General features: G+C 43.7%; 1 protein-coding gene across 2 annotated transcripts in view; it reads left to right on the plus strand.

Moving 5' to 3' along the window:
• The window catches only part of Ckap2l (cytoskeleton associated protein 2L), a 28,575-nt gene extending 13,368 nt beyond the window's left edge, over window positions 1–15,207 (plus strand). Inside the window, exons 5-9 of one of the 2 annotated variants that reach the window (XM_021153963.2) lie at window positions 585–792; window positions 7,675–7,830; window positions 10,957–11,017; window positions 12,664–12,847; window positions 14,166–15,207. In XM_021153963.2, the coding sequence (XP_021009622.1) occupies window positions 585–792; window positions 7,675–7,830; window positions 10,957–11,017; window positions 12,664–12,847; window positions 14,166–14,391 (835 nt within the window). In that variant the 3' untranslated portion in view covers window positions 14,392–15,207. The remainder of the gene's footprint in view (window positions 1–584; window positions 793–7,674; window positions 7,831–10,956; window positions 11,018–12,663; window positions 12,848–14,165) is intronic. The other variant, XM_021153970.2, reaches the window with a different exon arrangement.
• Window positions 15,208–16,376: the final 1,169 nt, after the last annotated feature.

Here is a 16,376-nt window from a genome sequence, read left to right on the forward strand (position 1 = left end):
TGAGTACACTGTTGCTGTTTTCAGATACACCACACCAGAAGAGGGCATTGGTTCCCATTACAGATGGTTGTGAGCCACCACGTGGTTGCTGGGAACTGAAGTCAGAACCTCTGGAAGAGCAGTCAGTGTTCCTGACCACTGAGCCATCTCTCCAGCTGCAGTTTTTAAATTCCTTGACCCTTGGGCTAGAGAGATGGAGTGGTTAAGCACACTGACTGTTCTTCCAGAGGTCCTGAGTTCAATTCCCAGCAACCACATGGTGGCTCACAACCATCTGTTATGGGATCTGATGCCTTCTTCTGGTGTGCAAGTGTACATGCAAGCTGAACTCTGTATATGTTATAAATAAATAAACCCTTAAAAAAAAAACCTGAAGCACCAGTCAGTCCTCAGTAATCCTAGCAATCATAAGTGGTGAGTAAACCCAGCGTGGACACTGCCCCTCTACACACCGTTCTTCACTCTGTCCCCTGACCTTGTGTGTAGTAGAAGGTTTAGTTAGATAGTCACTGCCAGTCATGTGTTTTAGAAGCAGACATGTTAAGGAAAGAACTAACCCCCGGCCCTCCCCCATCACATTTCAGGAAACAGCTGGAAGAATGGCAGAAATCCAAAGGGAAAACCTATAAACGGCCTCCCATGAAATTTAAAACAAAAAGAAAAGTCATAGAGGAAATGAACACTTCCTTCTGGAAGAGCATTGAAAGAGAAGAAGAAGAAAAGAAAGCTCAGCTGGAGCTGTCCAAGAAAATCGACAGCACTCTGACAGAGTGTCTGAGGCTCATTGAAGAGGTGAGTGAGAGGGAGAGGGTGCAGAGCTCGGCTGCACTCAGTCCTGGCGCTTCAGACAGGTTCCTCTGGAGCCTCCACCTCTGCAGAAACCCAGCCACTCTTAGACACAGAACCACAGTGATAGCAACAGCTGCATGATGCCATGCACTTAGGTGGCTGCTCAGATCTTAGGAAACTAACCCAGACCATTTGGCTCCAGAAAGAGACAGCAGGGTCTTTCTTCTGCCATAAGGATCCAAAAGGTGAGTGACATTTGCACTGGAAGCATTTCCTAGATACTAACCTTTGTTGGAGGGGTGCTTTAAGATTTATTTAGTTTTAGTTTTTGCATGTGAATGCTTTGGGTGAGATATATATATATATATATTGACAATGGAGGCCAGAAAAAGGGATTAAATCCCCCAGAACTGGGGAATTACAAATGGTTGCCAGCCACCGTGTGGGTGCTGGGAAATGACCCTGGTCCTCTGGCAGAGCACTCAGTGCTTTTAATCAGTGAAACATCTCTAACTCCTCTGAGTAATGGTAGCCAGAAATGGCATCCTAATTGTGTCTTGGAGTCTACACCAGGATAAAGTAGGTAGTAGACAACGGGTATGTGACTAGTGACTGCCATACTAAACAGTGCAGTACTAAACCTTGCCGTGCTTAACCTCTAGGCAGGAATACCGCACTGACAGTGGAAGTAAGCCCGTGTGCTGGTGCTGGACCTGACCTGGGGGACGCAGGGGACATTATTCTAATGTTTCTCCTTTGTGCAATTAAACTTCAGAGTTTGGTTTATTTCTTTGATTTTATTTTGTTTTCATTAAAAAAAGCCGGGCGTGGTGGCGCACGCCTTTAATCCCAGCACTCGGGAGGCAGAGGCAGGCGGATTTCTGAGTTCGAGGCCAGCCTGGTCTACAAAGTGAGTTCCAGGACAGCCAAGGCTACACAGAGAAACCCTGCCTCGAAAAACCAAAAAAAAAAAAAAAAAACAAATACATGAATACATTATTTTGCAGGGGGTGGGGGGAAGGGGTGGGTACACTTAGACTTATGTGCGCATTTATGTGAAGACCAGAGGACAGCCTCAAGTGCCATTCCTCAACTGGCTTCCTTGTTGTGGGAAGGGGGGATGGGTTGGATTGAGTGCTGTCGTAGTCGTCGTCATTATTTGGCTCTGTTGTTTGAGGCAGGGTCTCATAGGCCTAGAACTCCCTAGTAGGCTAGGCTGAAGGCTGACTGGCTAGTAAGCCCCAAGGATCTCCCCTCCCTGGTGCTAAAATTGTAAGCATGCACCACCAGTCCCAGCTGTTGGTCGGTTTCTGGCTATTACACAGTGGCCTTTTATTTGCAGAACAGCACTCACCGACTAAACTCTCTCTGCACATACCCCTCCCCCAATCAGTACCTTTAATATTAAAATAATTTTAAATAATAATACAGATTAGTGACCAGACCTCCATCCCATTCTGCTCCCTGAAGGGTGGTGATCACCCATTGTTGGCTATCCCTCCCGTCTTTATATGTGTGCACACAGTGTAGATAGAAGTGCGGCAGATTGGTTTGTTTCGCAGGTTGCAGGACTTGACATTTTTTTATGTTTTCCTAGTCTCAATCAAATGACTTGGCTGTTTCCCTTTCTGTCTACACCCAGAAAGTGGCCTGGACATCTTTTCACATTTTCCTGTAGTCGATAAGTGTTTTTTGTTTCTTGGGCTGAATGGATAGAATGTAGGCTAAGGTGAGTAGATCACAGACTCAAGGCCAGCCAGGGGGACATAGAAAGTTCATAGCCAGCCTCAAATACATAGTGAGCCCTATCTCAAAAAATAAAGGGGCAAGGTAGGGCTATCAGATTTATTGGAGATTTTGTAAGACCCCCAAAACTGGGGAGACCTCCGCTCAAGTCCCAGGATGAGCTGGCCGGCACCCCAATAACTCGAGAGAAAACCACACCTGATGCAAACTGCAAGAGGTTTTATTGTCAGCTAGCTGAGGACGATCTTGCTGGGCAGGGCAGGGGAGTTCAACCCTGAGTGGTAACAGTAGGGGGATTTTAAAGGAAAAGTGAGGAATTGGGAGGAGTTGGGAGGAGTTTGGCTACAGCTCTTCTCTGGTGGGTGTCCTTGATAAAATTACAAGGCCTGAGGAGTGGGGAGTGAGTTGTAGCTCTTCTTTGTGGAGTTTATCTCCGTGTCCTTGGCATAGGGAGCCAGGCAAGCACCTGACTTGGTCTTTTTACAATTATTGCATCTCTGGTTGTAAGGTATAGAAACAAAAAGGCTTTTTGCTGGCTATAGAGAACAAAGAGCTTCTTTCTGGCTGTAATTTTAGAAATCAAGGAAAACAAGCTTGGGGGAACGTTTAGGGGCTTTACCTTTTAGGAAGAAACACTTTAAGTCAGGGTCTCACAATTTCTCTAAGATCTTTTTAAAGGTTATAAAAACTTTTCAAGTCCAGTAACTTTTCTCATTTGTAGTATCTATGTTTGTTCTGTCAATTGATATTTTCTTAGCTTTTAGTTTAAAGTTTGGCTGACTTAATCAGTCTTAGTTTCTCATGAATATGGTGAATGCTATAAACTTGCCTCCTGGTTTTACTGTCTAATATCTGCCATATTTAACAAATACTCATCAACCAGGTTAAGTCACAAAAAAAAAAAAAGAATAGCTTTGTCCAGCTCGGCCCTGCAGAAACCCTCCTGTGTTCTATCGAGGGATTTTATGGAGACCTCATTACATAGGCATAATTGATAACTTTGATCTATATTAGACCATTAGCTATTCTTCAGTCCCACCCCAGAGGTTGTGGGTAGGACTGGAGCCCCCTACTTGTCTACTTGTCTCTTGTCCTATGAGCAGCCACCATCCTGAGGCTACCCTAGGAACTGCCAGTCATCAATTTGTTATCATGCCAAAGACTTTGGAGATTACAAGGATTTTAGGAATTATATGCCAGGAAGTGGAGGAAGACTCCATATGTAATTCACAGTATCTCATTAGAAAAGGTGAACTTGAGAGACTAGGACTCCAACTTCCAGGAGGGTGCACTACCCAACAACTGCTAGTGTTTTAAGGTCGAGCGGAGGGAGCCTGTGGGCCTGGAGTTGAGACTTTGAGAAAAGTCCACTACCCTGTGGTCCCCTACCTCTTCTTGGGCTAGAACCAGCTGCTGTCCCTGGTGAGAGACTGTTGCTAGGGTGATGGAAGTGGATGGAAGACTTCTGTCCTTCACCTAGGCAGCCTTCCTCTGTTCTCCTGTGCGGGCAGGGCCCAGCCAGAGCCACCGCCAGGCAGAAGCCTTTACAGAGTTCCAGCTGTACTTCTCTGGATTCTACTTAGTAGAATTTGTTGGTTGAGCTTTTCTTTGTTGTCTTAATGACTGATCCTTTTTAGTAACCATTGCAAAAGTGTTTAAAACAATGTTTTCTGTTTGTTACTCAATGGCTTCCTTTCTGAAGGAATTATGCCAGAGTGTTCCAGGAGGATGAGTTAATGATGGTCTCTCCTTATATTTGTCATGTTTGCTCTCTAGTTTTCTAAGTGGTACACAGATTCATGACTTGCTTTGATTTCTCTGATATTAATATTGCTAAACCTTTCTTTCTTTCTTTCTTTCTTTCTTTCTTTCTTTCTTTCTTTCTTTCTTCCTTCCTTCCTTCCTTCCTTTCTTTCCTTCCTTCCTTTTTTCTTTTCTTTTCTTTTTTTTTTTTTTTTTTTGGTTGTTGTTCATTTGTGAGTTTCCTCATCCCTTTGGTTTTAAACCCCTGGGCTGCTTTATATTAGGGTATATCCCGGGTGTGTACACACTGAGACACTCTGCTTTAGACAGCAGGCCTTGCCCTCCACAGTTAGCAATTGCCCATATATATAAACTCACTCCTGACACTTGACTTTGTAATTCCACTTAGAGGGTTCTCCTGTGTTCACATTCTTTTATTTCTATATTTACTATTGTTTTCATGTTTCATAAAGAAAATTATAGGGCTGGAGAGATGGCTCAGTGGTTAAGAGCACTGACTGCTCTTTCAGAGGTCCTGAGTTCAATTCCCAGCAACCACATGGTGGCTCACAACCATCTGTAATAGGATCAGATGTCCTCTACTAGTGTATCTGAAGACAGCTACAGTGTACTCATAAATAAAATAAGCAAATTTAGAAAGAAAGAAAGAAAGAAAGAAAGAAAGAAAGAAAGAAAGAAAGAAAGAAAGAGAGAAAGAAAGAAAGAAAGAAAGAGATAGATAGAAAGAGAAAAGAAAAAAAGAAAAGAAAAAGAAAATTATAAATTGCTGGTAGATGTAAATTCAAACATGTTTACTAATGATGCATGCAAACTTTGAGTCCTTATGCTTGGAAAGCACCATTATTTCACCCTTGTGCTGTATTCATAGTTTGGGAAGAATTTCTAACTACAAGTTATTTTCTCTAAAAATTTGGAAGCTCCTGGTTTCTTTTTCTCTTGTGTCTGGAATTCCTGACTTATTGAGTCACATCTATCTGAGACTCATTCCTTATAAGCAATCCCTTATCTCCTCCGCTTCCCTGGGTGCTTGTTAGTTAGTTAGTTAGTTAGTTAGTTAGTGTAGTCACATCTATCTGAGTCTCATTCCTTATAAGCAATCCCTTATCTCCTCCGCTTCTCTAGATGCTTGTTAGTTAGTTAGTTAGTTAGTTAGTTAGTTAGTGTAGTCACATCTATCTGAGTCTCATTCCTTATAAGCAATCCCTTATCTCCTCCGCTTCCCTAGGTGCTTGTTAGTTAGTTAGTTAGTTAGTTAGTTAGTGTAGTCACATCTATCTGAGTCTCATTCCTTATAAGCAATCCCTTATCTCCTCCGCTTCCCTAGGTGCTTGTTAGTTAGTTAGTTAGTTAGTTAGTTAGTGTAGTCACATCTATCTGAGTCTCATTCCTTATAAGCAATCCCTTATCTCCTCCGCTTCCCTAGATGCTTGTTAGTTAGTTAGTTAGTTAGTTAGTTAGTGTAGTCACATCTATCTGAGTCTCATTCCTTATAAGCAATCCCTTATCTCCTCCGCTTCTCTAGGTGCTTGTTAGTTAGCTAGTTAGTTAGTTAGTTAGTGTTTTTCAAAACAGGGTTTTTCTGTGTAGCCTTAGCTGTCCTAGAACTTACTCTGTAGAGCAGGCTGGCCTTGAACTCACAAAGATTCACCTGCCTCTGCCTCCTGGTGCTGGGACTAAAGGTGTGCGCCAACACTGCCTGGTCTTAAGTTATATTTTTACGTTATATTTTTATCTTGATTTTCCAAATATCCATATATTTATACATATATATGTATATACTAGTTAACTCCAACTATACATGCATATATTACTAGTTAACTCTAAATATACACACATAGATACATATATACATATACACTAGTTAATTCTCTGAGAACCTTCATGCAAACAATTGTTTATCTGTCTAGTCTTAAACTTTATTCTTTTGTTTCAAGTTTTGTTTTGTTTTTTGGTTTTTCGAGACAGGGTTTCTCTGTGTAGCCCTGGCTGTCCTGGAACTCACTTTTGTAGACCAGGCTGACCTTGAACTCAGAAATCCACCTGAACTTTATTCTTGTATGGCTTATTTGAGTGTGTCTAACTTTGCTCTCAATGTTCAAGAAACTCTTTTCTATAGATATTGAAATTGGTGAGTAGTAGGTATGACCGTGGGAACTCTGAATTTGCACTGCTTGTTTCATTGTTGTGTCTCACTGGGTTCTGGGAGAATCCCTCCCTCGTAACCACCTATGCTCGTTCTATGGTAGGGAGTTTGCCACTTGGCTGATACTGTCTTCTCCGCCCCTCACTCTCTGTGCCTCGTTCATTCTTTGTTGAGTTGATTGTGCCTTTATTATCGTGTAGCTTTCCTGGGCCAGTGGTTATTCTTGATTGGGAGTGTACAGTTGTGTCTTTACATCACCAGAGGAGCTTCTAAGCATAGCTGAGCCTGGACTTCATAGTTTATTGGGTCACCTTTTCTCCTAGTCCTTGTCACAGCCCTGCCACGGGCCCAAGCCAGAAGCCATTTCTAAGTGCCTGTGCATGGAATTGACCCTCTTTTATATCTGCCTGCATGAGTCTCCAGTACACCTGCACTCACTTTGCATACTTCTGCAGCTCTTCATGCACGCTGTGGTTAATCATGTGGAAGGTAGCCTTGAATCGCAGTTCATAATTCTATTAATATGTGGTACTCTGAATATTTTTAATATGTAAGAAGTATTTACTATATTAGATCTTGATCCTGTTTGTGTCCTTCATCCCATAAAGATAGAGAACATATTCTTTACCTTATGTTGTGGTACATGGGTTTTTTTGTCTTAAAATTTAAAGGTTTGGGGGCTGGAGAGATGGTGGTTAAGAGCACTAACTGTTCTTTCAGATGTCCTGAGTTCAGTTTCCCAGCAACCACATGGTGGTTCACAACCATCTGCAATGGGGATCCGATGCCCTCTTCTGGTGTGTCTGAGGACAGTGACAGTGTACTCACATACATGAAATAAATAATAAATCTTTTTTTAAAAGTTCTTAGCCGGGCGTGGTGGCGCACGCCTTTAATCCCAGCACTCGGGAGGCAGAGGCAGGCGGATTTCTGAGTTCGAGGCCAGCCTGGTCTACAAAGTGAGTTCCAGGACAGCCAGAGCTACACAGAGAAACCCTGTCTCGAAAAACCACAAAAAAAAAAAAAAAAAAAGTTCTTTAAGATTTAAAGGTTCATGTTAAAAATTATTGAACTGTATAATTAAGATGGGGATGTTTTTATGTTTATTATGTATTTACTATACCTCAGCAAAATTGAAATTTTAACTTCAGAAAAATGAGTGACTATACCTTCAGAGATAAAAGCATTAACAGTGATGTGGTAAAAATTATATCCTGCATTTCTTTATCCAGGGTGTACTTCCTAATGAAATATTCACCATAGTATCCAGTATTCCTGAGGCTGAAAAATTTGCCAAGTTCTGGGTGTGCAAAGCAAAGTTACTGGCAAGCAAAGGCACCTTTGATGCTATTGGACTATACGAAGAGGCCATTCAGAATGGGGCAGCAGTGAGTATCTGTCTTGGATGCCTGATGTCAAATTCTCCTTCGTGGGCTTTCTTTGTTGTTTGCAGTAATATGGTTCTATACTGCACTGTTAAGCTTCCATTCATAGGGGTAAGGGTACAGTAACAGTGTGAGTGTGATCAAAGTGCATTAGGCACATCCCTGGTGATAGCACAGTGAAGCCAGGGTTTTGTACAGTTAACACACTTGCAGAAACTTACTTCACCTCAAAAAGCAGTCACAGAATCTGAGGTAGAAGGTATTGGCTTTGTATTTTGATTTGTTTTGTTTTGTTTTGTTTTTTCAAGACAGGGTCTGCCTGCTTCTCATTCCAAATACTGGGAATAAAAGCTGCACCACCATCAGTTAGCCATAGAATGTGTTCTTTACTAATGCATCAATTCCGTCTTAGAAATTCCATTTATACCAGTAGAATTTGGGTGGTGTGTGTTTGTTTGTCAAGTACCTGGTCTCACTTAACACTAATTACAGAAATAAGTAGTTTGGGAAATAAATGTAGAAAGTGACAATAAAGTACCAAGCTCCAATAGTTAAAAAGAACTCAATGCATTAAATTCAGAGCTTCACTAGTGCAGAGTCATTACATCAAGCACTTCCTTAATTCTAAAACCAAAGAGAAATCACCTTCTGCAGATTTATTTAACAAAGAGATATCAAATGACTTCATAACTCTTTTCACTTAAAAGTCCTTTCTCTCCCTCCCTCGAGTCCCGTGGTGCTCACTTCCGGGATTGCTCGCGGTGTTGTGCTTGTGCGCAGTTTGGTGCTCACTCCCGGGATTGCTCGGTGTTGTGCTTGTGCGCAGTTTGGTGCTCACTCCCGGGATTGCGCGCGGTGTTGTGCTTGTGCGCAGTTTGGTGCTCACTTCCGGGATTGCTCGCGGTGTTGTGCTTGTGCGCAGTTTGCTCAGTTTCCTCAGTAACGACTTTTCCTCACATTTGATCCCTGGCACCCATGTAAAGCAGCCAGTAGTGGGGAAACACTTACACCCCAGCTCTGGGGAGGCAGACAGGTGGGTCCCTGGAGCTTTCTGGCAGCCAGCCTAGCCTGATTGATGGTCCTAGTGAAAGATGCTGTCTCAGAAAATAAGGTAGATGGATGGTTCCTGAGCAACAGCAAAGGTTGACCCCTGGCCTCCTCATATATATTTATACACACTGTGTACACACAGATACATACACACTTAACATGTTTGTACAAACACCAAAAACAAGCAAAGGCTCTGGCCACATGTTGTGGGGTACTCAGTAGGGTGATCTAGCTGCAGTGGTTGGTAGAAAGCCCTCTACTAGAACCAGTATAATCTTCAGGTCTCTCCTCTATAGCTGGTCAGAGTATTTGGGGTGGGGAGGTGTGCCAGACTCCTTCCTGTGAGCTAGAAACTGTTCTGGAGTGGATAGACGTTGAGGAGAAGAGACCTGGGAATCTCCTTAGCCTGCAGATTCTGATTTATCCTGTTTTCTAGTAGGCACCCATCCAAGTCTTCCGTCAGAAATATGCCTGAGTTTTCTGTTAGAGTACAGAGGGGCAGGGCACAGTCACCAGGCTGCATGGGGCCGGAGGTATCGGGTCTGGCTGCAGATCTGACTCCTTGGTAGGTGCTCCAGGGGCCTCATCTCCTGTTGTTGAGTTTGGAAGCTCTGTGGTACATATAATTTCCTCAGCCACACTCCCAGCCCGAGACCCAGCTTTCTGAGGGGCCAGTTGGCAGTCCTCTCCAGCATTCCACTTCCAAAGCCTTGTGGCTTCTCATTCTCTCCTGTGCTCTTCTTAATCCTTGACTCTCATTTCAGCAGAATTTCAGTACAGGTTAGAATTGAATGAGATGCAGTCTCCATTTTTAACAGAAACCTGTACAAATGCAAAACATGCTTCATCACACATCAACACTTGGGAGGCTGAGGCAGGAGAGTTGCCATGAGTTTGAGACTCACTTTGTCTACATAGCCTGACTTAGCTTAGCCTAGAGTACATAGTAATACCATGTCTTTCCAGGACAGCCAGGGCTATACAGAGAAACCCTGTCTCGAAAAACCAAAAAAAAAAAAAAAAAAATTAATAACAAAATATGTTTGATGCAAGTATTTTATAATTCACATTCATTACAATATGTGTGTGTATTTCCAACTTCAGACACTTACAACTTAACTTGTTGTTTGGTTGTCTTGGTTCTTTGGTTTGGGTTTTGTTTGTTGTTTTGGTTGGAGTGGAGTTTTTATTTTGTTTTGTTTTGTTGAGACAAATGTATGGTGTCATTATATAGACCAGGCTAGCCTGGAACTCATAGATCTACCTGACTTTACCTCCAGAATGCTAGGATTAAAGGTGTGTATCACCGTTGTTGGCCAGGTGTGTGTGTGTGTGTGTGTGTGTGTGTGTGTGTGTGTGTACATGTGTGTGCTTTATTAATTTGATACAGAGTACCAAGTCAGGAAAAAATTCTAAATCTAGCATCCCTACAATAAAATAGCAGCTGACCTAGTGGTGTGCTGTGATGGAGTTTGCATGTTCTTCTGGGCAGTGGAGCTTTTTGTCTTCCTTTCCTTGGTTATTTTTTTTTCCTGCTCTTTACATACAGTAACTAAATAAAGGTGAGAAAGAGGAGGCCAGAGAAGATACAGAAAAAGCTTTTAAAACGCCTGCATGATGGGACTTGTGGGGGAAAATCTCCCTGGAGTTGAACCTGCGGTTCAATCTTTGTGAAATACAGTGCCCAAATTTTATCATGAAAACAAGAACTAAACAGACAGCAGGGGTGCGTGGTGTGCTTTCTGTCTGTCTGTCTAGCTTTCTGTCTTAGAGGCAGATATGGTATGATTTAATGATATGATACAAATTATTAGGAAAAAAGAATTTGGTTTAAAGAAACTTTGAACACGTCTTTTCACTGAAATTAGATATGACAGTGTTAAATTGACATGTTCAGTTTCTTCATTTTTTCCTTATGAATCTTTAAAACTGAATCATTTTAAGTGTTTATCACTGAATATGGGATTGAAAAAGAAAACATTTTTATTGCAGAAAGTTTATTTGATATTAAGTAGAAGTCCTTAGCTCAGTCTTTGCATGAATGCTTTTAATGCCGTTTGTTTAATTTGTTGCCTCCAGCCAATACAGGAGCTGCAGGAAGTTCTGAACACTCTGCAGGACCCATGCAGAAGCACAGAAGGTATGGTTACTTCTGCATTTCAGTTCACCGCCTTGAGATATGCAAGTAAAATCATTGTGGAGCACGTAGATCAGAGGAATGAAACACTCCCGCCTCTTGCTCTCCATGGCCTGGCCTTTTGAGCTGTAATCATCCACTGATTGACTCCTATAATTACAGTAAATATGTGCTCAATTCTGAGCAAAGGTTATTTTCCCCCACAGCAGCCTGGACTAGTGTGTCCTGCTTTCCTGGAACCCTCAGGAAAACAAAATAACAGCTTATCAAAAGAGACAAAGACAAAAGGAAGAGATGCCCTGACATGTTAATATGTTTAATCATCATAAGTGTGTTAGTTAGGGTTTTATTACTGTGAAGAGACACCATGGCCACCACAGTTCTTAAAGAGGAAAACACTTCACTGGATCTGGCTTAGTGTCAGAAGTCTGGTCCATTATTGTCATAGCAGGAAACATGCCAGTGTGCAGCCAGAAGTGGTGCTAGAGGGGGAGCTGAGAGTTCTGCATCTTAATCCATAGGCAGCAGGAGATTGTCTCACTGGGCATGACTTGAACATATTTGACCTCAAAGCCTACCTCCCCAATGACACACTTCCTCCAACAAGGCCACTCCTCCTAATAGTGCCACTCACAATGGCATTCACAGCATTCAAGCACATGAGATTATGGGGGCCATACCTACTCAGACTACCACAGTAAGTTGCTATCACTCACTCATCTCAGTTCATGTTCTTTCGAGAGTCTCTCCTTACTTAATTGACAGTCACTATTTGGAACCTTTAAGGAATCTGTCTAGCTGGGCAGTGGTGGCCACGCCTTTAATCCCAGCACTCGGGAGGCAGAGGCAGGCAGATTTCTGAGGCCAGCCTGGTCTACAGAGTGAGTTCCAGGACAACTAGGACTCTACAGAGAAACCCTGTCTCAAAAGAGAGAGAGAGAGAGAGAGAGAGAGAGAGAGAGAGAGAGAGAGAGAGAGAGAGAGAGAGATTGAATAGATTAATTCTAATAACGACAAGAAAATTGGTCCAGGTCATGGAGAAGGAGAGTGATTAGGTCTCTCAGAGCTCTCATGAGAGTAGGAGATGAGAGTGTGGTCAGTGCTGTAAGGGGATTGAGGGTCCATCTTCAATTGGCAAATATGCCCAGAAGGGTGTCAGGAAGGCTGCCTGGTGGGGCGCCTGATGTCATAGGCCATTGCAGTAGGGCTTGGCAAGAAGGGGGGGTGGGGGGATGAGGAATTGGAGGGCAGTATTGGTGGATGGATATGATCATATGCATTTTATCAATATTTGAAATTTTAAAGAATAAAATAAATGCTATTTTGTAAACTATAGCAAGGAAGAAAACCATATAAATGGCAGTTGGAGTTTTTCGAGACAGGGTTTCTTTGAGTAGCCCTGGCTGTCCTGGAACTCACTTTGTAGACCAGGCTGGCCTCAAACTCAGAAATCCACCTGCCTCTGCCTCCCGAGTGCTGGGATTAAAGGTGCGCGCCACCACACCCGGCTGGAGTCACACCTCTTTCTTTGCTCTGCAGAGTCCATGAGGGTTACTGGGAATCGCTGGCCACACTGCCTTGCTTTATTGATTTTTAGTTTAACTGTTAAATTGCTTCCCTTACTTCCCTTCCTGGCCTTGTGTGCATAGCAGTCACCTCTGACACCTCAGCTGCTGGAACTAATACCCCATCTGCAGAAGAGCTGGCCAAGGAGGGATCTGAGCAGCCCTGCCCATCTCTAACAGAAATGGAGCCTATTGCAGCAGCACCACGGATGCCTGTTTCAGAGTGGGATAACCCTGGTATCAAATTACAGGTTGCTCCGATCCCTAGGTAAGCAGACTCCAGCAGACTTCTGACCTGATTCTGGTCGAGTTCTGTTTCTTCCACACATCCAGAGAAGCAGTTTAGAGACCTCTGCTTCAGGTGTGGTGAAAAGAGTAGGTCAGTGATTAGTGTCAGAGCTCTCCAGACAGCAAAAGGTCTGTGCTGAGAGGAGATCTGGGATCCAGCCTCCATTGGCAGAAATGCCCAGATCACGGTCTCTGGCCCTCAGGAAGGGGCTGAGGGTAAGTAGAGGTTAGAACTGGACAGCCAAGCAGGGTGTCATTTTTCTTTTTTCTTTTTTCTTTTTTCTTTTTTCTTTTTCTGTGTGTATACTGTCCTTTCCTGCCGCCCTAAGACTGCTGTGAAGGAGTGCTGCAGTCAGGCTGTGTTGGCACAGATCCACACCCCGCCTTCATGCAGTACCTCCTCTCCACTCATTTGTCCAACCAGCCTGACACCGAGGGGAGCCGGGTAGTACTATCTCCCAAATTAGTGTGGGAGAGAAGGAAAGGGCGGTGACCAGCCCTGGGAGAACATGGAGGGGGCAACTGAGTCTGTTACAGTCAGAGCCTTCTGTTCTCAGCAGAACTACAGTCATTTTAAGGCTGTACGGCATTGTTTCCAAAAAGTGAGTTTAATATCTCTGTCCCCTGTTCATACTTCTGGAAGGGCCGTACACAGGCGAGCCAGGGCAGCAGTTCTGTGCCTTCCTCTACCTGGAAGCACAGTTAGCCTTCATTTGCCCACTGTTGTTAGCTCATGAAACATGAAAGCAGTCAACCCCAAGCTCACCTCCACGGGCTCCAAGTGCAGGCCTATAAGCTTTTCAGCTGACCTGCCTGCTAGTTTCCCATAAGCTAATGCGGCCGTGGTTTTGTGAATTTTAGGTCAGTTGTGGAAAGGTTCCTAATTGCATTGGCAACTTTACAAAGAAGATAGATGTCCAGTGGTTCCTGTTTCAGTACATGTTTGGAGCGGCATCTTAATAGGTTTTGAGTAATTGACAGTCAACACAAGAAGGAATCTTAGAAGTCATTAGTGCAGTCAAGCTCTGTGTTAGGCCTGGTTTCCTCACAGCCTGTAAATATTTATAAGATAAACAAATGGCAACTGTAAAGCAGTTGACTTCACATCAAAACCATCTTCACCTTCATTCATAGCTTTGTAATGCTAACACCACCATCCAGGGCTTCCTGAGCACCAGGGGTAAGCCAGCCAGTGTAGGCTTACACTGAAGTACCAGTTGTGCATAAGAAACAAAGAAGGAGAGCGGGATGTTCCTGGAGCTGGGAAGGTTTTGAACGCCTCCTTTGGTCTCTTTCAGAATATGCGGGATGCCAGAAGTGCAAGACATGAAGCTTATCACTCCCGTGAGGCGCTCAGCAAGGATCGAGCGGACGGTGGCTCGCTACCCAGAAATGCTGCAGGAGCATGACGTGGTGGTGGCTTCTCTTAACGAGCTACTGGAAGTGGACAAAACAGAGTGTTTCATCTTTCGTGAAAATGAGGCTTTGCCTGTGACGCTGGGCTTTGAAGTCCTTGAATCATGATCTTTTGATATTTGTGGGGTTTGTTTTTTTTCTTTAACTTTAAGTGAGGTTTTTTTCAGAGCTTACAAGACATAAATGCCCTTGTCAAAATGACATGAAATAAATGTTTGCTGAGACCCCACGATGCAGATGGTCTCAGAAGGAATGCATTGGGTTTGCTCTCAGATTGTATATCCCCATGAGAAAACGTTTGGTTCATGTATTTGTTATATACTTTATAAAAGTTTTATAGCATAGTTTTTCAGCATCCACCCTACCTGGAGGGCAGGTTCCTAGAATACAAAGGGTTGACTTTTGACACCAGCTCACCAGGCGGAAAGTCAAACTCCACAGATTACAGAGACGTTTGGGCTAGCCACGTCTTCACTCAGATCCCAGAAGGTATTTGTGGAGACCTTCAACTTCCACCACAGTGACCCTAAAGATGAGGGGTACACTTGTCCTCTCTGGGTGGCTTTCCTCTAGTGAAGCACAGTCCAGAATTGAGGTGGCCGCCCAGGTTCTATTTACAGTCCTCCTTTTGCACTTGTTTCTGAGAAATGCTTCGAGTAAAGACAAATGTGGGGACAGAGCCTGCTGCGTCCATTCCTCTCCCTGCCAGAGGACTGGTAACCTGAGGAGGCCATGAGCGCCGCAGAGACTATGGCAGGGAATCTTTTCTGCACCTTGGACAACTGCTCCTGGAAAGGAAAAGCAGCGTTGTTTTGTAAATGTAACATAGGAAAGCCTGGTTGGCAATTTTTAAATCTTAGCTTTGTTCCTATGATTACTAAGTACTAAGTAATATCTAAAATAAAAACCACTGAATTCTCTTCATCTCTGCCTGTTGTTCTCTTTATTATCATGGTGATGGCTTTAGTAAGACATGTAGGGGTTCCCAAGAGGTGCATTATTACCCTGGATAAAGGATCAGGTGTGACCTCAACAGGAGGTGGACTTTTTGCTGAGGGAAACAGCATTTGTTTGTCCACCTCTCAAGATCAGGCTATACCACCAAGATTCACCAACCTAACCCAGAAAGTCTTCCTGCCAGAGATGAAGCCTCTGAGAACAGCTGTCCATCCCCAGCAGCACACAGGAATGCGGGCAGCCAGCTCAGACAGTTACTTAGTGACCACAAGGCTTGCAGAATCATCAAAATCAGCAAGCTAGAGTCTGAAGGCAGGCCCTCCAGCGAGGAAGGAACTTGCCTCAGACCTCAGGCTCCAGCTTCAGTCCTCACAGGCCTTAGGTGGAGGCTACAGTGCCAGACTCAGCTGGAATGGCACACTTGTCTGGACCCTCTCCTTCCCAGGCCTGGGACTTAACTTGATTTAGCACTGGCTTTACTTCTCAAAACCATCATTTGCTGCCAAAGCAGTTTCCCTCTTTATCACCAGTTCCTTGTAAGATGTCTGGCCATTCCTTCCCGACACTGACAATTCAGTATGGGTTGAACTGTTAATATCTGAAAATGTTTAATTTCCAGAGGACTAATTGGAGTGTTTCCAAAGCCTGGTCAAACTGAATAGAGCCTTCCGGTTATGATGCTATGCCTGCAGCAAACTACTTGCTAGATATTAAAGTTCTCATTACTGAATGGATGTTTCCTGATAGCAGGGCAGGGAGAGAGCAGGAAGAAAGGAGGCAAGCCTTAACCACCTGGGAGTCTACAGGCAACTGTGACAGAAATGTGGGCTGGTGCAGCTCGTGGGATTAATAGGTGGCTTCTTAGGGAATTATTAGAGTGACTCTTGGAAGCTAAGATTGTATATGCCACCGCTCTATCACTGTATAGAACAACTGAGCCAGAAGACAAGGAGATGCACTTACCAAGTCCTTGCTGCCAAGGAAAGCTGCCCAGTCGTCCACATACTAGAAAAGACTCAGAACATGCTATTTCCAAGAAGAGCTCCATTGTCTCAGTCGCCTTTCACACCCCCAATCTAAATGGTTTAAGAGGAATGGACTCTTCTGTCAGTGTCTATGTGACCCACACCTGAACA

This window comes from Mus caroli, unplaced genomic scaffold (assembly GCF_978045245.1).
Source record: "Mus caroli unplaced genomic scaffold, Mus_caroli_1 scaffold_2, whole genome shotgun sequence".
NCBI lineage: Eukaryota > Metazoa > Chordata > Mammalia > Rodentia > Muridae > Mus > Mus caroli.